This window comes from Lotus japonicus, chromosome 2 (genome assembly GCF_012489685.1).
Source record: "Lotus japonicus ecotype B-129 chromosome 2, LjGifu_v1.2".
NCBI classification, from domain to species: Eukaryota; Viridiplantae; Streptophyta; class Magnoliopsida; order Fabales; family Fabaceae; genus Lotus; species Lotus japonicus.
This window is the reverse complement of record NC_080042.1, coordinates 86,033,363-86,055,891: the sequence shown is the minus strand read 5'-3', so window position 1 is coordinate 86,055,891 and position 22,529 is coordinate 86,033,363. Positions and strand designations below refer to the sequence as shown.

Sequence of the window (22,529 nt, the reverse complement as noted above, 5' to 3'; positions counted from 1 at the left end):
CTAACAAGGGAGAGCTAGGGTTTCTAAAAGGGAGAGGGGTTTATGTGCAGAAGAGTGAGATTTCCAATCTTAAAAACTTTTTTTATGAAGTTACTTTTAAGCTAAATGTAAATAGACTATTTTTTTGGTCCTTAATTTTAATAGACTCTTTTTTTAGGTGTATGTAATAGACTCTTAAAAATAGGTTACTTATTTTTTTTACAAAAATATAATAAAAAGTTTTTTAAGTAAAAAATTAGAAGGGAGTTTTTAAAAAGTATGTTGTAAAGAGTGTGTCAAGATTTATCGTAAGACAATTGTAATGTGCTCTTATTTACATTGTCTTTATAGCACCACCTTCACAACCATTGTCACCACCCTCTGCCACCGTCATAATCTCCATTGTTGCCTCCACCACCTCCTCCACTACTACCACCGTCGCTAACTTCCACCAATGCCATCGCCACCACCTCCACCATCACCACCTCTTCGCCAGGTAGCAACCACCTTTGCCTCTGTCTTTGCCACTCTATACAATCGACTTCCAACATCACTTCTACCTGAGCCCTCCACCATCGTGTCAATGCAATCACCCACTATCTTAAATTTAAATAGTAAGAAAGCTATTTTAAATTAAAAGTAGATTTTAAGCTATAAAAAAAAATGGGCGAACATCTTTTACTTTTTTCCTTATTTTAATTATGTTCTATGTTGATATTTTTGCCAAATAACTACTTATCCCAAAAACTTAAGCTGTTGGGTAAGGGTCACTTTAATGGTTTTATACCATATTCTAACACCCTCGTCACACAAGAGCTTTCTGGACTTCAAACGTGGATAAATGAATAAGTCCACTTACCATGTGCTTAATTAAATTTCACTTTTTAATTAGAAAGTAAGGGGAGCAAAGATCGAACTCTAAACCTCTTGTCATAAAGACTCTGATACCATGTCAAATAACCACTTATCCCAAAAGCTTGAGCTGTTGGGTAAGGGTCATTTTAATGATTTTATATTATGTTCTAACCATTTCGAGTGTTTTTTTTTATAGATTATAGATCTAAAATCAATTGTCACATGTAAAACCACGAATTTTCTACCGGTTAAAGTTAAAATCAAAGTTAATGAACCTTCATATTAAGAATGAAGCATTTGGGCTATAGAAGAAATGCTTTGAAGAATACTTTCATACATCCATTTTTATTATTTACAACCTCAGTCCTATTTTTATTTCTAAGTTTTTTTCTATTCACAAGAATTGTGATTCGAAACTGCAACCATTTGTTTAAGAGACGAAATGTTCAACAATTTCACAAACTCACTTGATTTCTAGGGTGTACTTTTATTTCTCTGAAAGGGTGTACTTTGATTACTAAAATAATTTTAAATGATTTATTTATTTTTTGGTTGAAAAGAATTTTTAAATGATTGACAAAAAGAAAAAAAAAATCTGGTCAATTAAAAAAGTTTACAAGATAAACGGTGCCCAGGCCTATGCAAAACGGCCCAATGAGTAACTGTGAGTCCTTAAACGCACCGTTCCTTCTTTGACAAAAAAAACCTGGTACTAGTAGTCGTAGTGCAGAGAAACAGCATAAGTAAATACTATTACCACCACCTCAACATCTAGTTATCTCACCACTAAAAATGTGAAAAAGGCTTAAATACCCTTAAAAATTAATTTCTCCAAACCATCTATCACCTCACTTTCATTTCAAATTCTCTCCTCTAAGCCACCCACTATCCCTCCCAAACTCTCACTAACACAAACTAGATCTTTTTCTTCCTTTCCCTATCTTGGTTATTCTTCTTGTTCTTCAGCCAACCACTTCTCCAAACGACTCACCACCATAGTCGTTGTCGTCGCCGCTGCTCAACGCCGCTCTCCATCATTTGTGGTCGCTCCCCATTCTCCTTTTCAGTCGCCATGAACCGGTAAGTAACATTTTCACTCGACTTTTGTATTTTTTTTTCAGGTTAAGGTGTGTTACCTATGTACTTAACAGTACGTTACCATGTTATTTAATTCTCTTACTAAATCATCTTACGGGTCAAATTGGACCGGTTCATCGAATTTACATCGTGTCTGCCTCCTTTGCATAACTGCTGCTCGCCTTCCGCTTCCTCTTCACCGGGCAATTAATCTCTCTCTGCCATTATGTGTTGGTTTTTAGTTAAAATAAGGGAAGAAGTGCATGGTTTTATATTCTATTTTGGTGTAAATGTGAAATCTTCAGGGCATGTTTTGTTGTTGTTGTTGTTTATGGTTCAGCGGGAGTGTCCTCTGTTGTTGTTATTCATTGCATGAGACATGAACTGAAAAGAAACTTGAAACAACTCATGGCATTTTTTGTGTTTTTGCACTGTATGCTACCAATAAAGTTTTGCTTCAGTTTATGATGACAGGAGTGGGTAAGGGAAAAGCCTAAGTCAGGGGGTAAAACTCCTATTGAAGACGATGAAAAGGGGGGAAGAGAAGGAAGAGGAAGAAGAAAATGAATATTATGATAAGTAGGGCAACAATAGTGTCGTAAATGACTTTATTTGTTTCTTCAACTATCTTGATATGTTTCCAAGTGTTGCTCGCTATACCCAATTTAAGGGTATGCTATGAACATCATGCTATTGCATCCGAAAGTTTGAGCTTTCTTAGTTTGTCTAGCCACCATTGCAATGTATTATGTATGCCCTTATATTCAATATTAATTGGGTTATTCATGGTGAATTGACAAAGATACAATTTATCATTTAAGAGTAGTTTTTTTTTTATAAATTGAAAGGGAGATTTTATTATACCTTGAGAGCTTAACGAAATTATATATCATTTTTTGTAAGTGGTTAATTAGTTGGATAGATGGTAAGTTAATTTGTGGTTAATTATAAGTATAGAGGGGTTAAATTATTTTGATGGTTGATGAAAAAATATACTCTTTTTTTCCTTCGTTGGAAACAAGAAAAGTATACCCTAATAAAATTTTAGTTTTTTTTATTGGTCTGTATTCTTAATTTTTTTCAAATAATTTCAAAATAATTATGTTTTAACAATACAAATAATCTTCCAGGATTCTTTAATCATTAATTATGTTTTAACAATACAAATAATCTTCCAGGATTCTTTATCTTTTTACTCTTATTTAAATAATTTTATGGGTAAAATATATCTTAAAATAATACATATTTAATGATTAAATATATGAGTGTATAATATACCATAGGAAGGAAAATATGCTACATGGAGAAAATTAAAAAACATGTTATGTAATTGAGCCTTATTATCAGAATAATTCAGAGAAAAGTTCTATTTTAATTTAATACTTTTATTTGGTGTATTAAATTGATATCGCAATTTCGACTAGGATGTGGTGAAAGGAAAATGTCTCCCCAAAAGTGTCACTCCTGAGGTTCGTTCTCTTGAACTAGAGTTTTAAACAATCACTTATTATAGAGTTTTAAACAATCACTTATTATAACTGGGATCGGCACTCATTGAGTTAATTTAATACTTCTTAATTTATTTCAATAATTCATGTATACATATTCATCACGGGAAACGAAAAAGGGAAAATTACACTCACCTCCCCTGAGATTTGTCAATACAACACTCACCACCCTTCTATTATTTACACATACACTAACCACCCTTATTAGATTAATCACACTACACAAACACCCCCTCCATCTAACAGTGACTTAACAGCGTTACTTTAGGCAAGAAAAAAAAACAGCAACGGTGCTTCACGAGAGTATTTGATCTTCTTTTCATTTGTTCACCATTACACAATCATAGTGATTCCTTCCATTATTCCCTTTTCCATTCAAAGAGCCACGTAAACGATGCAGAAAGGCAGAGCGTGTATCTGGTGCGGTGCTTCCATGTGCCTCAGCCAAGGTATACAATTCCAGTTCACACCCAAACATAAAAAATTCCGAGAAATTTCAGTTTTTGCATCATTTTGCTTTTCTTGATTACCCACGAGGCTTGTATTGAGTCGGGATGAAATCTTTGTGCTTGATAACCATTCCATGTGGTTGTTTGTGCATATTTCATAAATTAAGCACAAGGTGTTTGTTTATTTGTCTGACCCGAGAAATTAAGCACAATAAGGATATGATCCCTATTGTTACTTGCCAAATTCAATGAAAATCCATATCAGCATGTGCTATGAGCTGATCACTACACATGTTATCAATAAAAAAAAGCTAAATAAGTTGATCAGTAAATTAGATTATGAATAACAGATGTCTCACTTGAATTAAAAGCTATTTTCCAAAGAAGACATAAAAACTGAAATCTGCAAAAAGTAAAAACCAATTTAAACTTGCATCAAATTGGAAATTTGCATAAATTTTAACCGAAGTCATTCCAAGAGCTTTGCCCATAAAGTGTCAATTACAATTATCAAAACCGACTTAAGCTTGTATCAAATGTACATGAAATGTACCCAAACAAAAAGGACATTACAAGCCTAAAATGTGTCAATTGATATTATCACTAAAAACTTGACTGCTCATGAGCACTTGGCTTGAACTGGATGGATCTTGACTGCTCAAAAGAGTTTGAACTGAAGTACCATGATTTGAACAAGACATTGCTTGACTTGAAGTTCCATGTGTCTCATTCATCCTTTGTTGGTTCTATACACATACAAAGAAAAAGAAAAAGAAAAGTTACCATTGCTCAATGTATATAATAGAACAAACTTATGTTACAATATTATGTCCAAATTCCTTGCAATTTCCACACCTAATTGTGTTTGATCTTCTTGCATTAGACCCAGCTGGACCTTCGGCCGCACCTCTTTTTCTATGAATTTTTGGCCTTCCAGGTAGCCTCTTCAATGCAGGAGGATCAATCTTCCCATAACAACCTCTATTGTTGGTATCCGGTTTAGGCATGGGATGTATAGTCTCAGTGTAAGATAAGCAATAAATTCTAGTAGTGTAAGCCTCATCACAAAACATCTCCACATTTTCTCTCTTGTAGGCAATACAAGCACATGCATGCTTGCATGGTAAACCAGATAGCCTCCAATAATTACAACCACATTCTCTAGTCCTCAGTTTTACTACAAAAGTGGTGAACCCATCTTTTACTTGAAACTCGTCATTGCCTGCATATGTGACAATACAAAATCTGCCATCTTGCATCTTAATGTCAAATCCCCTTTCTAATCCTAGGTGTCACAATATTTTCAAACCCACACCCTTTTTCATATCTCCTTTGAAATCTACTCATCAATCTGCAAGTAATAGACTCAATCATAGACAAAATTGTCTTCTTTCTATCATCTCCCAACCAGCTATTAAAGGCCTCACAAATATTGTTAGTTACATGATCAGATTTGCAATCAGGGTCAATAGTATGCCTTGCCCGCATGCTTTTAGGCCTTTTAGGATCTAACAACCAATTTGCAGCCTCAATATTGAGTTTTCTGAGTTTGTCCATAGCTTTCCCATATATAAACTCATTATAAGCCATTGCCACAACCCAGAATTGTGTGCTAAGAAGCAGTGTTTTAAACTTCAGCTTAAAATTGTTCAACAAATGATTACAACAGTACCTAAAAATGACAAAAACACAATTAAATAAATTTAAACAACCATGTAAGTTATTGTCATGCAAGTGTTTGTCTTAAAGTTACCTATGCTTGGCATTAGGAAATTTTTCTGCAACTGAATTTCGCAACCCCTATAACACAAACAAACCAAATAGTCAATAAAGTATGCTATGTAAGCAATAAATGAAATCGCAATCAAGAAATAAAGTATGTGAAATCAATACTAACCTTTTGCATATCTGGCATGATTGTCACTTGTCTATCTTTCCATTCAGGAACAGAACTCAATGCATCATTCAACAATGATAAGAAAAACATCCATGACTCTTTACATTCAATTTCAACAATAGCAAAGGCAATGGGGAACATGCCTTTGTTTCCATCAACTGCCATAGCTGAAAGTAATACTCCTCCATATGGTCCTTTGAGGTGGCAGCCATCAATGCCAAACCAAGGCCTACAACCTCTCACAAATCCCTTTTTCATCGCATCTAAGCACACAAAAAACCTTTTAAACTCAGGGTTTTTATTGATCCTAGGTTCCAACTCTAGCTTAATTATGGAACCAGGGTTTGTATCCTTAGCAAGGTTAGCCCAAGCCGGTAAGTCATTATATGAAAGTGCATGAACCCCTTTGGAGTCTTGTCTCACCCTTTTTCTTGCACGATAAAGCTGAGCTACATTGCTCGGTTCTATGCCATAATTATCCAACAATTCTTGTTTCATACTGGCATAACTCATATTTGGGTCAGCCTTTAACTTGCTTTCTAACTTGTCTGCGATCCAAGTGGATGTGGCATTGGAGTTCTTGGATGTCCTTATGCAGGAATGCAAAGGATTATATGTCTTAATCTTATATATCTTCCCATCGGGCGTAGGAGAGGCATGGATGCGCCATGAGCAACCATCTGCTGCACATTTAGCAGTTACCCTAGTCTTGTCATTTTTTATCCTTTTAATCTCAAACCCCTCTTGTATAGAAAAATCTTGCTCAGGTTCATCACCCATTTTCCATTCTTCATCAATCAGACTCACTAATTACTACTTGAGACGCCTCATGATTTCTAGTTCTTATAATATCAGAGTTACAAGATCCAAACTCATTATCCTCATAATTCAATGATGTAGCATATACATTAATGTAATGTAAGCACATTTATCATTTAGCTTGAGCATGTCAAGAAATAATGTCAGAATCAGTGTTAATGGAGGATTTTGATGAGAAAAAGAAAGGGTGAAAGTTGAATCTCCATCTTTGCATCCATCAGCCAACATCATCAACTAAATCAAGATAAGAGTATCGATCAGAATCAACATTCAATAACGGCTTTGTTCCTCCCTTTTTTCCAACAAAATGTACCACGAGATGCACACATCCTGGATTCCATCGTTGTGAACGAGACCAGAAGAAATATTCAGTTTCTTATTTTTCTGATTTAACGGAAGTGAACAGCGTTTAGGGTAAACAGAGGGGGTGTGTGTGTCATTGAGTGTAATTTTCCCAACTTTTATATTTTTGTTTTTCTTTATCTAAAATTAATTTTTTCTTTTAATTCATAAATTATCGTTTCAAAAAAATAACACAAATTTTACATGATAACAAATATGAATATTCCCCGGATCAAAAGTACTAGTTAGCTAATATATGCAATGTATCCTCTTTAAACATGTTTAAGTTTCCATTTTCATTCCACACACATGTTTTGGAAAGGCAATCATGTTTTCCAAAACGTGAAATTTGAAGGTAATAATTAATTTGTTTTAGTTCAATTAAGAGAAAGTAGATCAAATGAGGATATTCTCATTGAGATTTTATATGATGTTGTGCTTGCTGAACCTGAAAATTTGTATTTTTTTTATATCAAACTAGTACTTTTGACCCGTGCGATGCACGGGGGATATTCAATTTTTAGCGTTGTGTTTTTTTATAAAAATTTGTGCTTTTTCAAAGATATATATTTTATTGATTTTTTTGGTATATCGGAAAGATAAATTGATCTAAGAATCAAATAATGAGATCTTATAGTTATTGTCTAGTATTATGACCCGTCACCCGTGTGATGCACGGGAGATGTTCATTTTTGTTTATCACGTGATTTGTTAAAAAATTGTTATTTTTATTATGTTTATTAAAAAATAATTTATGGATTAAAATAACAAAATTAATTTTAAATATAGGAAAACTTGAATATGTAAGTTTTTATTCTGTCCCGCATGATTTTCTTGAAATAAAAGAAAATAATTAGAGAAAAATAATTTGAAGTTTTAAATTTTAACAACTTTTTTCTTTTATTCACAATTTGGCAGAAACCAACCCATATTTACAGTGACAGTGCACAAACCTTTAATCGTTATTTTAGTTATTGAAATTTTTATTGCTATTTTTTATTTCATTATATAACACATTCAACGTAGTTTTTTTCAACTTAGGGCTCCCTCAATAATGCCATACTTACCTAGGGCTCCCTCAATAATAGAGTTATTAGTCAGAGAAATTCTTTGCTTGTTCAACTTTCCATATCCTCTCTGTTGGTTCAACTTTCCATGCCTGAACTCTTCAGATTTGGACTCAACTATGCATTATGCAGCATTTTCATTGTTGATTTGTTAACTTAAAGAAAAACACCATTAAAAGTCTCTCTCAATCTCAAAAGCTGGCAAATCCTCTTTGTCTTAGGATGCACGACATTAATACTAATGATGCGAATAATAAATAAGAGAGAGCTTAGCATTAGGATCAACATCAAATCAACCTTTCATCTTTTCCCCGCATTTCAATCGAATCAATTCCCTTTCCTGCTCATTGCACTCCTTCACATACTACTTAGTCCTATTGTAGATCATCTTACGACTCTCGCTCTTTTCTTCTTAGCAGCTTCAAGCATCTGCTTTTTCACCAAGGCACGTCCCTCTTCCCTCTTTCGCTTCTTCAAAGCAATGTCCTACATGCAAAGAGAATTTGATCAATTATAGTAAAGAAGAGCTTACTTAGAATAAGTGGCCCTTGACTGACTGAAAGCTAAAATAATTTATACACTTGACGCCGCTATTAAGTCACCTTAAACTTCTCTTAAGGTCTTCAGAACTTACTCTTGAATTACATAAGGCTCTATTCCTAGTTAATTTGCTTTCATCAAACATGGTTCCTTAATGCATAATAACTCATGACAATTCATTTTTATAACTGTGAAACCTTCATTTTCTAATAAGAAGTGACTTTATTTCTAATCGTAACTCTCATTTAAGTGGTTAAATTAGGTAATCAAAACAGAAGCCGCAATGATTAAATATCAATACAATTTTTAACGAAAGAAGAGGAAAAAGATGATTTTCTTAATTCTTAAAGATATATGTAATTATGAGTCTCAAACTTACAATAAAAAGAATGTCCAAGTAGTATGCAATATTTTGAATTTCTTATTAGGTAAGATTGGGAATATGATAAAGATTATTTTTCTTGACCACATGCTCACCACGCTTTCCCTTTTTTCTTTCAAGTTACCTTCTGGATTTTTTATCTCGCCCAGAGCCTAATCTTTCCCTTTGGGGTTCGCCAGTTAGTCGTAGATAGATTGCACTGTTTCTGTGATTTCACCTTTCATACCATCATTTGATATGTTCATTTGATAAAATTGATCTCACACATATCTTTGCTCATGAGTGGCCAAATTGGTTATTTGGACCATTTCCTAACTTTGAAGGCCTGATCAAGTCTAGAGAGAAGAAAGTTGAATAAAAAAAACTGAAATAATTGGTATACTCTTAACTTTTTCCTAATGCATCCTTTCATCAAATTAAGTATCAATAACTACCAACATTCAGGGCAAAATCATAGAAGACAAAAGAAGGGGACTTGTGACTTGTAAGTCCCACACTGAAGGAGTTGCTGACAATCAAGAAAAACTAAATGCAAATATTCCAAGAGAGACTACAACTTACCCTAACCAATACATGGTCTTGGAAGCCGTCAGCTGCTGCAAGGATGCCACTGCAATTTTAAAGGCACCAATTTTAAATTAATTAATGCATTGTTCTAGAAAAGAAATATACACTTTTTTTAACACATTATATACTTAGTAAAAGGATAACTGAAAGATAACAACTCAAAATGGTATTCAAATTTTAACAGAAAGTAAAGTACCAAAATAACTTTGGGGGAATTTAATAAATTTTAGAGTCATAACAGTCTTTAGTTGTAACCTACCTTTCTCAAATAGGTATACTTCTCTCCTTTATGATATTGAACTTCTAGTGTATCATCCACCTCATCTGATTATTTATTTCTATTGCAGGAGACATATAGCACTCAATATGTAAAAAATTTTCCTTTTGAAGTAAACAAATTTCATAAGAACATGCACACAACTGGAGAAAAGATAAAAACTATGTTTAAGTACCTACCTTGGGTCTGTATCCAAGACCCAACATACTTCTGACCTCAAATTGGTCTTTTAGTATTTTTTCTAATTGTAGAATCTGGCACAAAGATAATTGTAAGACAAAATAGAGGTAGCTATCAGGTAGAAATATGCCAAGCCAGTAGAAGAAGGCAAAAAGCTGAAGCATGAATAAAAGAAACATTGATTGAACCACTGCAAAAAATATGCTAGCAGAATAGTGTTGAGAAGGTTTTGGTGTTGTACCTCTTACAATGGCAAAGTGTCTAAATTCTAATTAGAGTAAGCTCGCACAGACCAAGAAAACTACTTTTGATTTTCCTCCTCTTAAAGAATAAGCTTGTATCAGCAAAGGGATCATAATTAAGAGATCAAAAAAAATTCAAGGAAAAACTAAATAGTAATAAACCAAATAGATTGATTCAAAATCAGGACCAAAGTTTATCAATGGATTGTTAATTAGATAGATACCTGTATTATCCTTTTTCATGAGCGAGGGAGGGAAAATACATGACAGTAACTTACATGATCTAAAAGCTCTAAAATCTTGCAACAACTCCAAAGTTTTAACACGCATAATATATTTTTCAAGCCAATACAATCTGAAGCTTACATCTTGTAATCCATTGACTAAGAAATAGCATGGTAACAAAATGAACTTGTACTCACCGGCGGCTGAAACCGGGATAAAGGCGGAAGCCGAGATAATTGCAGTGTTACGAACGAAAACCTAAAAATTGCAGCAATCAAACATAAATATGTCTACGACAAAGATAGGGGCACAAACAACCCAACCTGTACACACCACCGGCGGAAGGAGGTGAAAGGAGGAGTGGTGAACCCATGTGCAACGGAACCTGCAACACAACAAACTGAACGAATGATGGAGAGGAGGAGAGTTTAAAGACGAACACATGAGTCGATTGGCAGGTGAATGATCGAAGAAACCCAAAAGACAACCGTTCTGAATTCTGATGGTCGATTGGCAACTGAATGGTCTAAGACTTGAAGACAGACACACGAATTATGATTTCACTTGGCTTTCTATCGCCTATCCAATAAAAAAAGGACTTGGCTTTCTATCAAAGAATCAACGGCCAATATCAAACTAAAGACTAAACGACGGTCAAGATTGATCCTCTATTCAGTAAATTACAGAAATATCCATACAAAAAATTTCAACCATGTTTAATAATATATAAAATATCAATTTTGTCCTTAAGACTGCAGAAACTCTGCTTTTATAGAGTTTATAGATAGATATTTATGATTCCATGGATATTTACAAGAGAGAATTCCCCCAAAGTTGAACATGAGAGGATCATCTCTTAAAATATTTCTATTACTTTATTTAAAAAAATAAAAAAGATATATGTTTATTTTAAAAAGATAAAATTTGCCGAATAAATTTTTATCAATATTTAGAAAACCAAGTAGGTATAAGTATGGGAGAGATAGCTCTAACTCAATTGATGTTTCATCGGAATAAAATGTAAAACAATTTTATTTTTCCTTTGATTTTTTCATCGTCAGAATGTGAGATTTCACATCTCAATACATTTTTAACTCTTCATTTTTTTGTGTAAAATATGAGAAGAAATAATGAGAGGTGAGAGATTTTACGAGGAGAGAGCCATACCCATGTTCGGTTGTCGGTGCTGGGAGAGACGTAAGCTTTACATGCGACCCACATCTTTTATAAGTTCCTAAATGGATCAAATAAGTTGGGGTATATTTTTCATCAATTTTAAGAATTGCCGTTTATGCCTCTTGTCTTATTTCCTTTATTCAAATAACAATTTAATGGTCAGAGAAAAATGTTATTCGACTTAAAAATCAATTATTTCTTCGTCCTTTCTTTCTCTATTCAAGAAGAGAAATGTGTCTCGTTAAGTTCTCTCTATTTCTCCTTTATTTCTTTCATACTAAACAACTTACTAAATCTACTATTTTTCTCACTAGTTTTCCTCTACTCAACTTCTCTTTTTCTATTTTTCCCCCACTTTTTCTTCAAGCGTATGAGCGTGTAAGAGGTTTTAAATCAAACCAAACACAGTTAAATTTTAGAGTCACTACAAAAATACGGTGGTTAAGCGTCGGCAGACTAGCAACGGTTAGTAAATTTAAACTTGTCGTTAGTTAGAATGGGCGAGGCCAAGGAAAAAGTATTTTGTGGCATTTTTTTGTGACATGCGTTGGTTACAACCGCCGCTAAGTTCATAAGAGATTTTAAATTCAATTAATTTTGTGACTGGCGTCAGATTATTACCGACATTGACGTTAAAATAACAGCTTTTTAAAAAATGTATCAACGACGGCTCTAAGCGACGTTAAGACTCATGTAGAATCAACTTTCTTTTCTCGTCGCTCACACTCGTCAGTTATAACCGTCACTAAACCAGTGAGTTGAGTGACACAAAATGAGCGAATTTTTATAGTGAGTATTAGTTCATTCGCCCACTTCACATTTTCTTCAATTTTATTTTCACTCATTTTATTTAGAAGTGTTGAATAGACATTATTCAAAGTTTTGTAGATATACCTCTTTGTTTTTTAAAGGTATGATATACCTTCTTTCTTTTTTTTTAACTAAAGGTATGATATACGTTAATAAAAAGAAATCTTTCTTTAACGTTTTTCTAAATGGCAATAGTCATTAGGTGACAGTAATATCTTTTTCTTCGTCATTTGCTTCTTGGTCCATCTCACTTGTTTCCTTTTCTCCTTCCAGACCCAGATAAAAAAATCAAACCTTTTAGCCAAATCTGCACTAGCATGCTTCAATCACTGTGTTTTTAGAATGTGGGTATTTGTTTGATCCCGAGTTTCAAGTTGAAAAATTTGTGAGAACATGGGTTGGAGGGAGTTTAAGGATGATGCGAGGGAGTTCATGATTGGGGTGGCGGAGATGACGGTGGAGTTTGGAAAAGGGTGTAGGGATATAGTGAAGCAGAGCTTGGTGCGTGAAGATTCCTTTGTTGTTAGGAACTTGGGTAGGGATTCTTACTTTGGGAAGAGGGTGAGAGGACCTTGTGCCAAGTTGGTTGCTAAATTGAGTTTCTTCAATGAGTATTTGCCTGAGGATAAGGACCCCCTTCATGCTTGGTCCGTCATTTTCTTTTGGGGGCTTAGGATAGAACAAAAGCAGACAATTCTAGTTCAGGATTTGCTAAATTAAGGGGTTAGTAGAGGAGTACCACATCTGGATGATCATTAGATTTGGCACCCCAACCATTAGAAATGTCACCCCACTTACGAAAACTCAGTTTCCGAAATATTTCGGAAATAAGGTTTCCGAAGCACTTTTTTACTCAAAAGTGTGGTTTTTTACTCAAAAGTGTGGTGTTAGATGTATTTTGAACTAAAAATCACGAATTAATTTCGGAATCTAAGATTCCGAAATAATTCGGAACTTGAAAATCCGAAAATTAGGGGTGTGAAATCTAATGGTTGGGGTGGCAAATCTAGCTCTCCATCTGCATCCCATGATGTTAGGATTTGATCAATGTAGTCTTACTCTCATTGTTTTATGCTTGGGATTCTGGAATAATATCTTGAATAATATCTTCAATTTGTTGCTTAGTATTAGTTTAGAATATATAGAAATATTTGAAGTGGTTGAGTTCTTAAATTGTCAAACCAATCACATTAATTATGTTTATTATATAATTATATAATGTGCATCATTCACATAAAATTATTTTGTTAATCAAACCAAATTAGAGATTGAAAAGGGATAATCCTAGTGATCCTACAAACAAAAGGACACAGTGTGGTAAGAAAAAAAAAACAAATTGCAAGACTTCATAAGTTCATGGTTGTTTTTGACATGCCATTTCAGCTAGCTTATAGCTTATTTGACTAGCTTAAAGCTTATTTGACTAGCTTAAAAGCTCTATAAAAATGTTTGGTGAAGGAGTTTATTTCAGTAGCTTAAAGCTTTAAGCTATAAGCTATCTCAGGTAGCTTAAAGCTTAAAGCTTATAGCTTATTAAATATATTCTCATTTTTATCCTTATTATTTTATCAAAATTTCTCCTTTAGCCTTATATGTTTTTTACTAAACCTATTTACCTACTCATTTTCCGATGTACCAAAAAAAAATTATTTATTTATCAGTTCTCACACTTGTTTCATATGTACATCGTTCCCGCACAGAAATAATTACTACTTCAGAATAAAATAAATAATTTTATATTACAAATTACAAATTATTTGTTTTATTCTATTTAATTTAATAAAAATATAGAAAATTAAATAAGTAAAAATTAATATTATATTTTTAGGATGATAAATAATTTGAGTGAAATTAAAATATTTATAACAATTTTAATAGTAATATCATATAGGTATTAATGTGAAAATAAAGTAATGTTAAATATAAAAAAAATTATACAAGTATATCCTTTTATGTCATTTTACAATTTCAGTTTGTTGAATAACTAGTTTTACCAAACACTCTTGTTCAAATTACGTAGCTTTTCAGCTATCAGCTTTCAGCTAGCTTATCAGCTTTCAGCTTTCAGCTAGTTTTTCAGCTATCAGCTAACTTTTCAGCTTTCAGCTAGCTTATCAGCTAAACGAGTCAAAAATAACCCATATCTTCAAACTTGCATAATAAAATAATAAAAATGTACACCAAACGTGTAAATCAATTGCTGTGAAAATTTGTTGTAGCTATAACAGCAATCTCAAATTCGAGTCCATGCAATTGTGTTAAATAATTGTTTTCATGTTTAAATCTGGAATTTATTTAACAGAAACCGGAACTTGTGATAAGCATAAATCAACTGATGAAGATGTTGTTTTATTTACACATTACATCATTTCAAGCAGAGTCATTGGTATTGGATTGTATATTCTCACTCACTGAATCACAACCTGTCTGTCTACACATTACACCGCCAGCAAACCCACCAGAGTTCTACATGAAGACACGCGTCTCTCTACATTCTCTTCATCATCCCTTCATAAACCACCCTTCATGACCTCATCATCCCTCAAATCACAAAAAATATGCAATCAAACACAGTCATGGAAGGAAGCAAAACCACCCTTTTGCTCATGCTCCTTGTTGTTCTGTGCCATGGAGTGGCCATCACAATAGGAGAAAGGACTTCATCTTCAAAGTCATCAAACAAGTTGTTCTTGATGCAGGATTCCAAGAGTGTGGTTAAGGCTGATGCAGGGGAAATGAGAGTGCTGGAAAGCCATGGTGGTAGGAGATTGGAGAGACTCATGCACATCGGTTTCATCACAATGGAACCAAAGTCCTTGTTCATTCCTCAGTACCTTGACTCCAATTTGGTTATATTTGTCCGTAGAGGTATCACAACATTCTTCAATTTTCTTTCTATATATGCTGAATCACACAAGGAATGTCATGCATGCTTGTCTTTTCTTTTGAAAGCTAAAAAAATGCATAAAACAGGAACATGTGAAACACCAAGAGACAACCCCTCTTAAGTAATCTAACTATATGTAGGGAAGTAACAATTTTGCCATGTAGCACTGAGGATTAAGTAAGTAGTATACCTTTACAATTTACACATTTTTTTTTCAAAAAAAAATTAAAATGGGAAATAACTCATGATTTAATGTTACTACTGTAGCATTGAAAAAAATGTTTGGAGGGAAGTTTGAGAAGGATATTGGTGTGAGAATGTCATCCAATCAGGTTTGCTCACAGTGACATACAGCATGTTTGGGTTCAGATCTTCTAGAATTGATTCTAGTGTTGATTCATGGTCAGATCTTTTAGAATCAATAGTGTTACCATAAAAGCTACTAGGTGTAGCTTCTTCCACATCAACTCTCCTTCCAATGTGTTAGAATGTATCCAAAGAATGTATCCATATATGCATGATGCCATGATATTATTAGGATGTCTTGAGGAAGTTTTACCATCATAACTAGTCTAACTATTTCAATGAAGTAAGTGCAATGATAGTATAAACACCATTAGATTGAAAGGGCATCAAATTTTACATGTCATTTGAGAGTGAAGTTGGAAATTGTTTACAGGGGAAGCAAAGTTGGGGTTCATGTATGGAGATGAACTATCTGAAAGGCGATTGAAGACAGGGGATTTGTATGTAATTCCTGCTGGTTCTGCATTCTATTTGGTGAATTTAGGAGAAGGTCAGAGACTTCACATTATCTGCAGCATTGACACTTCTACTAGCATGGATGACACCTTCCAGGTACGCGTCCATAATTTCACATCCTTCATCTCGTTATCAGCATTGTCATTTTTGAATATTGTGTTATCTTTTTATCAAAGTCTAACATTATTCAATTTCATTTCGGCTATGCAGTCCTTCTATATTGGAGGAGGAGACAATTCACAGTCAATACTTGCTGGATTCGAGCCTGTGATCCTTGAAACTGCATTTAATGTAAGCTAATACATCAATATTAAAACATCAACTTCATAGTGAAGGTGAAAAGTTTCATGAACCAACTAAGTTTGAGTTAGGCCCCGTTTGGAAAAACAGCTTAATTAAGCACTTATGGCCATAAGCGCTTATGACATAAGCGCTTATTCATAAGCTATTTTTGAAAATTTATTAAAATAAATTAAAAATAAGCTGGATATAAGCATAAGCTGTTTTTCATAAGCTATCCTGAGTAGCTTATGAAAATAAGCTGAAAATAGCTTATGGCAGGTCATAAGCTGTTTGCACAAGCCCTCCCAAACACTGGCATAAGAGCTTATGCTGTCAGATAAGCTCAAATAAGCTCTTCCAAACTGGGCCTTATTCAAAGTTTAAGCCTTAAGCGCATCAACGGTTTTATATTATACATATTATAAGAAACAAGAAGAAATAGTTATCCCATGATTTCTCTCAAGCAATTGAGTTAACTCTAGCACAATAATTCTTGCATTTCTTGCAATTTTTCTTTTTAACACATAGCATTGCTATTTAGAAAATACTAAATCTTACTATACGAAATGCAGGAAGAGATAGTTACCCCTGATTTCTCTCAAACACAAGAGTTAACTCTAGCACATTAGTATTTCTTACATGTCTTGCAATTTGCCTTTTGCATTGTTGTTTATTAACTGTCACATCAGTATTTCTTTCATCTTCTGAAATTTTCCTTTGTAACATATAGCATTGCTATTGATTTACTCTATCACCTCAGGGTTTCTAGCAATTTTCATTTGCAACATTTGCTGTATTTAATATGCTACTAGTACTAGCTCAAGAACCACTAGAGGTGAAGTGTGGCTTGAACTCTAAAATATTTGGTGCTTTCATATATGTCATCTAACAACTATTTCAAAAAAGTTTAAGTATCTTTAATAAAAAGAAAATCAACACTCTAACACTAGACAGAAACTCTTAACAGATCTTTTTTCATTGATTATTATCACTCACAGGAATCAAGGGAGGAGCTAAGCAAAATCTTCAACAAGAGACTAGAGGGACCAATCGTGTTCGTGGATGATTCTCATGCCCCTAGCCTATGGACCAAATTCCTTAAACTGAAAAAGGAAGACAAAGTGCAATCCATGAAGGAAATGATGCAAGTCCAAGAAGAACACAATCAAGAAGAAGAAGAAGAAGAAAAGCAAACAAGTTGGTCATGGAGGAAGCTCTTAGAAACTGTATTTGGAAAGGAGAACAAGAAGGCAGATTTCAAAGGCACTGCAGATTCCCCTGACTCTTATAACCTCTATGATAAAAATCCTGATTTCAGAAACGATTATGGTTGGAGCAGTGCAATTGATGGAGCAGATTACCCTCCACTCAAAACAGTTGACACTGGTGTTTTCCATGTCAATCTCACAGCTGTAAGCAATGCAAAAAAAGCCTTTTCTACGTTTGGATAAGTTTTTTTTCCTCATAATCAATTCTGGAAATTTAGAAGCTACTTTACGTGTTTGGATCAGCACTTGTCATAATTAATTTTGGTAAAATTGATTTTAGTAAAATTTAGTCAAAAGTGTAGTTTGGACACATTTATGAAAAAGTGAGTTTTGTTGGGTAGTGTTGTGAAACTCAGTTGAGAAATCTCACAACTGATTATCTTCCACAAGCTACATTCTCTAGCTTCTACCAGAATTGATTTTATATCTGAAATAAAGTCTCGAAAATGATTTTTACTCTATCAGAATTGATTATGCGTTTACTAATTTCTCCCATGAATTGATGATGACTTTAGAATCAACTGTAGAATAACTTTGGACTAAATATTTTACTTGTAAAAATTCATGCAAACTAGTTACCATTTCTCACATTGGTTGTTTTCATGGTTGATTGCTTGTGTTATTTTGTGTGGCAGGGATCCATGATGGTACCCCACTTGAATCCAAGGGCAATGGAGTATGGCATAGTGCTGAGAGGCTATGGCAGAATTCAGATAGTGTTTCCAAACGGAAGCAATGCAATGGACACTGAAATCAAAGAAGGGGACGTGTTCTTTGTTCCAAGGTACTTCCCTTTCTGTCAAATAGCATCAAGGAGTGGCCCTTTAGAGTTCTTTGGGTTCAGCACCTCTGCCAGGAAGAACAAGCCACAATTTCTGGTTGGTTCTGTGTCCCTTCTGAGGACCATGATGGGGCCTGAGCTCGCCGCCACTTTTGGGGTCCGCGAAGACACTCTGCGGCGTGTGGTGGATGCTCAGCGCGAGTATGTGATTGTGCCTTCAACATGGGCTGCACCAGGAGATGAAGGGGAGAAGGAGGAGGAAGAGGACAGTGTTAAGGTGAAGTTGCAGCAAAAGGGTATCCAAGGGTTTGATAATGGTGAGGTTTTGGGTGTTTTTGAATAGGGTCATGTCATTTGGAACAGAGATGTGTGGCACTAGTAGTGCTTGTTCCTGGTTTTTCCTTTTGTTCATATGTGCTTTATGTTATCTAGTTGTGAACAGATTGTACCTTCATGGTACATTTAACTTGTTCCATAAGTCTCAAAGGAACGTCTCACCGGAATAATTCTGCTTTTAGAATCAATTATACCGGAATTAATAATGTTTTAGAATAAATTATAGAAGCATTTTGAAACATGCACCCTTTCATGTCATGTTTTCTTCTTTGAATTAGAGGTACTTTTCCCTTCTTGCTACTGCAGCTGAATTATAAGAAGACTTGGGATTTGGCTGAGAAAAATTAACTTGACACATGAAAGTCACAATCTCAATCTTTCTTGCATAGTGCATTTATATATCTGCGAATGAGACCTTTTGTATTATATGCAGATTAAGTGATAAGATGAATCTGAGAGAGTGAATTAGGAGGTTTCCTCTTGTGAATAATAGGTAGTGGTTTCCTTGTATCGTATTATTCTTTTGTTTTTTGGATAATCGGGGATGAGGCCATAAGCCATTTGAGCTTACACTCATTAAGAGTTATAACCTCAACTGGTATACCAGACAAATATATATATATATGACTATAGATAGATTTATAGTTTCCAACTTGAGTCACATGTCAATTGAAATTTTCAGCTCTCACTTTCCTGGCTATAATTTTCTCTACGCCTCTTGTTTCTATTTCTGGTTTTGTGTAGTTTGGATCCATTCTACTCCTAATTCCTACTACTTTCTACCTAAAGTGGAGTTGTTTTTACTTCATAGTGCAACCTTTAATTCATAGGCTAGGTTTCTAAAGTACAGCTGTATAAGGCCTACGACTAGGAATCTCAAAGTGAAGAAATTTAGAATACATTGTTTACACTAGTTTCTTTTACACAATGACATGTAGTTTGTGACAGTTTCTACAAAGTATAAAAGCTTCGTAGTTTGTGGCCATTATAAATCGCTACAAATTACAAGCGTCGCATGAAAAAAAACATGTACACAAATATTTTTGAAAGAAATTACCACGAACAATAATCTGAATGGATAGAAAAATTCTCATTACCAGTATTAATTAATGCCCTTGCATACATGAGAGTACAAAATTTGAATGAGGTGTCACACTGATTTATTTTTTTGTTGTAATATGGAATTGTCTAACTTTTTTTTGAACTTACTTATCTTATAAAGTTGTTTAACTTCATTCTGATAGACCAAATTGAATTATATTTTAAAAATAAGTTAAAATTTGTGAAATTTTTAACTCAATTATCTTAAATATTATTGGGATAGATGCGGTTAAATAATCCCATAGAGTAAGTTGGAAAGAGAAAAGGGACTGCAATAAAATTACCAACAGAACCAAACTTTGAAGATTTTTTTAAAAAGAACGTGGAGCTTTTTGTCCAAAAGAAAAAAATATTGAATGCTAACGTGTTCTCCTTTCACAAAAACTAGTGGAAGTAAGTTAGTAAATCTCATATATAAATATTCATGACAAATAATTTAATTATCACTAGTTCAACCACTACTCAACAATGGTCCAACCAATTAATCTTGAACCGATGTCTCAATCAGTCTAATTACGAGAACATTATGTGTATTAGAATTTAGAAGACCTCATTCAACCCAAAAACAACTCAAGATAAGGTGTCCAACACATTTATAAAATCTATTTATGTCATATTTCTAACTAATATAATATTTCAATGTGAAACACAAAAAATACAGTCACTTGTGTGATTTCCATCAAAATTCTAGAGAGGTAACTACTCAAAAGCAAAATAAAGTAGCAATGATTCCCTGTGACCCAAAATTTACACATTTACTTTACATGATTACAGTATTGCACAGTTGCATTGTGATCCTTTTACCATAAATGGTGTGTGGATAGGACCAGACAGACGTCACAGACAATGCTCAATAAACAAAGATCACTGCTCTTGTTTGTTCCCACTCATTCACTCACTCCCTTTACCTCAAACAAACCAGAAAAGAAACAATAATGCAGTCCATGATAAACCTTCGTGCTTCCCATGGTGTTCCTCTCTGTCTCTCCGGAATCACCACCACCCCTCTTGCTCTTTCCAAAGAGTAGTAACACTCACTAGTCGCTACTACTAATTTGTGTGTTTAATTCACCTTTAGTTATATTTCTCTTCAATTCCTCTTTAATTTTGTGTGTGTTTAATACAGAATGGCAGATCATGACACTAGAAGAAAAGCCATGATCAGGAGGCAGAGATCACAACAAGCCAGAGATAGAGAGGGTACTCTGCTGCATGCAGATCAAGAAAACACTGAAATGGAGATCAATCATATTGGAGATCTGGATTTCATCCTTCATGATCTGTCACATATTATTCACTTTGGTTTTCCAGCTAAAGCTGCTTAATGAGCCTCTTCCACCATTCACCAAAATCAAATCACCACTATTTAATTTCTTCACTCTGTTGTTGTAGATCAATGTTTGTTATTGCTAATTACTATGTTGTTGTAAGTTGTAACTACATCTTTCAAGTTGGATCCTCTTTGTTCTCTAAGTTCTCTTACATTTATTTTATTTTATTTTGTTTAAGTATGTGAATTATGGATGCTTGATTTTATTTATTATATATTCCTGCTCCTATGAAGAATTTTCTTGGTATATTGCATGATCAGAAAACGTAACGTGGTAGAAAGTGCAGAATCTAATTAATTTTACATCAATACTTCAGTTGGATACTGTCTGCACTGAAATTGTACCTGGATTTCCATTCGTGGGTCTCAGAGACCTCTCAAATCTGAAGTAGGTAGCTTACATATATAGGGATCTGGGTTTTCTGGCTCAAGCTAGGCTCGTGTTTTAAGATCACACATGTATTTAAGGTTTGGTCTACCGTCAACTAAGAAAAACATACTTTTTTTTTTGTGAATTAGTCTTAACATAAAAAGAGCATGCTATAACATAACATATATTAAATGTTAGTTGTAAAAATATGATTTATAAGTGGAGAGTGATAGAATTACCCTAGATAATGAGAAATTATGAAAATAAAGATAACAGATATATGATAGATGCGGTAAGAAAAGAGTTATGGCTAAAAAATAAAAATTTAGTGTTTTTATGTGTTTGAATTATTTATTCGTATGTTTAAGTAAAATTTGAGAAAAATAGGTGAGAAATATGAAGTGACAAGAGAAACGAGAACGTTGATTCTACCCATTCTATTTGCCACGAAGCATATTTATATGTACAAATTGTTGGTTTAATTGATTTTAACATTGCATCATCTAATTAGCTTCATTGATTTTGTTTAAAATGAACTAAATTCTCACCCCTCTTATTTTTTTCTAGTCCATCCTGCACATAAAGTAAAGTAAGATGTATGAAGAAATAGAAAACACACCGTAACTGAGTAAGCTGAAGAATGACAGCAACAGGCAGAACCATCTATACTGGACCCCATGAATGATGATAACAAGAAGCTATGTGACACAAAACAAAGAAAACTACAAAGTATGACACATTGACACCACTAAACACCTTCCTACACGTACTCCATGATCCATAATCCTTATTTTCCACGCTCCTAATGATTCCAACTTACACAGTTTACAGTTTACACACGTCTCTCAACAGCAAAACATAACAGGCGGAGGTAACATTAAATAGAACATTGATAATCATCTTTTTAATTGATCAATCTCAACCGCACCTTTAGCTTATTTAGATAAACTTATCTAATCAGCATATGAGTGAGCATTATACTTATATAAAAATTTATGTTTGGGTAAACAACTTAACTAA

The 22,529-nt window shown here is 33.9% G+C and overlaps 3 protein-coding genes and 1 pseudogene across 3 annotated transcripts; 2 read left to right on the top strand and 2 right to left on the bottom strand.

Annotated features, from left to right (window-relative positions):
• Positions 1 to 5,207: 5,207 nt before the first annotated feature.
• Positions 5,208 to 6,545, bottom strand: LOC130737170 (uncharacterized). Its single transcript, XM_057588933.1, has 4 exons — positions 5,766 to 6,545; positions 5,622 to 5,668; positions 5,312 to 5,540; positions 5,208 to 5,219 (listed from the first exon to the last, which is right to left on the bottom strand). Exons 1-4 carry the CDS (start codon positions 6,543 to 6,545, stop codon positions 5,208 to 5,210), a joined length of 1,068 nt encoding a protein of 355 aa, XP_057444916.1.
• Positions 6,546 to 7,958: 1,413 nt separating this feature from the next.
• LOC130737169 (60S ribosomal protein L7-2-like) lies at positions 7,959 to 8,678 on the bottom strand (annotated as a pseudogene).
• Positions 8,679 to 14,655: 5,977 nt separating this feature from the next.
• Positions 14,656 to 18,858, top strand: LOC130740441 (vicilin-like seed storage protein At2g28490). Its single transcript, XM_057593044.1, has 5 exons — positions 14,656 to 15,260; positions 15,959 to 16,137; positions 16,252 to 16,332; positions 17,322 to 17,735; positions 18,227 to 18,858. Exons 1-5 carry the CDS (start codon positions 14,951 to 14,953, stop codon positions 18,713 to 18,715), a joined length of 1,473 nt encoding a protein of 490 aa, XP_057449027.1. The 5' UTR covers positions 14,656 to 14,950; the 3' UTR covers positions 18,716 to 18,858.
• A 1,779-nt stretch (positions 18,859 to 20,637) lies between these two features.
• Positions 20,638 to 21,317, top strand: LOC130735796 (uncharacterized). The gene is made up of 2 exons (XM_057587691.1): positions 20,638 to 20,833; positions 20,936 to 21,317. The coding sequence occupies exons 1-2, from the start codon at positions 20,745 to 20,747 to the stop codon at positions 21,132 to 21,134; spliced, it is 288 nt and encodes a 95-aa protein (XP_057443674.1). The 5' UTR covers positions 20,638 to 20,744; the 3' UTR covers positions 21,135 to 21,317.
• The last annotated feature ends 1,212 nt before the right edge of the window (positions 21,318 to 22,529 follow it).

Coding starts and splice junctions, on each gene's coding strand:
- LOC130735796 (XM_057587691.1), top strand. CDS start 20,745: ATGCAGTCCATGATAAACCTTCGTGCTTCCCATGGTGTTCCTCTCTGT. Junction 20,834..20,935: donor CCTCTTGCTCTTTCCAAAGA/GTAGTAACACTC, acceptor TGTTTAATACAG/AATGGCAGATCATGACACTA.
- LOC130737170 (XM_057588933.1), bottom strand. CDS start 6,545: ATGGGTGATGAACCTGAGCAAGATTTTTCTATACAAGAGGGGTTTGAG. Junction 5,669..5,765: donor TCATGCCAGATATGCAAAAG/GTTAGTATTGAT, acceptor TTTGTGTTATAG/GGGTTGCGAAATTCAGTTGC. Junction 5,541..5,621: donor TTTCCTAATGCCAAGCATAG/GTAACTTTAAGA, acceptor TGTCATTTTTAG/GTACTGTTGTAATCATTTGT.
- LOC130740441 (XM_057593044.1), top strand. CDS start 14,951: ATGCAATCAAACACAGTCATGGAAGGAAGCAAAACCACCCTTTTGCTC. Junction 15,261..15,958: donor GGTTATATTTGTCCGTAGAG/GTATCACAACAT, acceptor AATTGTTTACAG/GGGAAGCAAAGTTGGGGTTC. Junction 16,333..17,321: donor TCCTTGAAACTGCATTTAAT/GTAAGCTAATAC, acceptor TATCACTCACAG/GAATCAAGGGAGGAGCTAAG.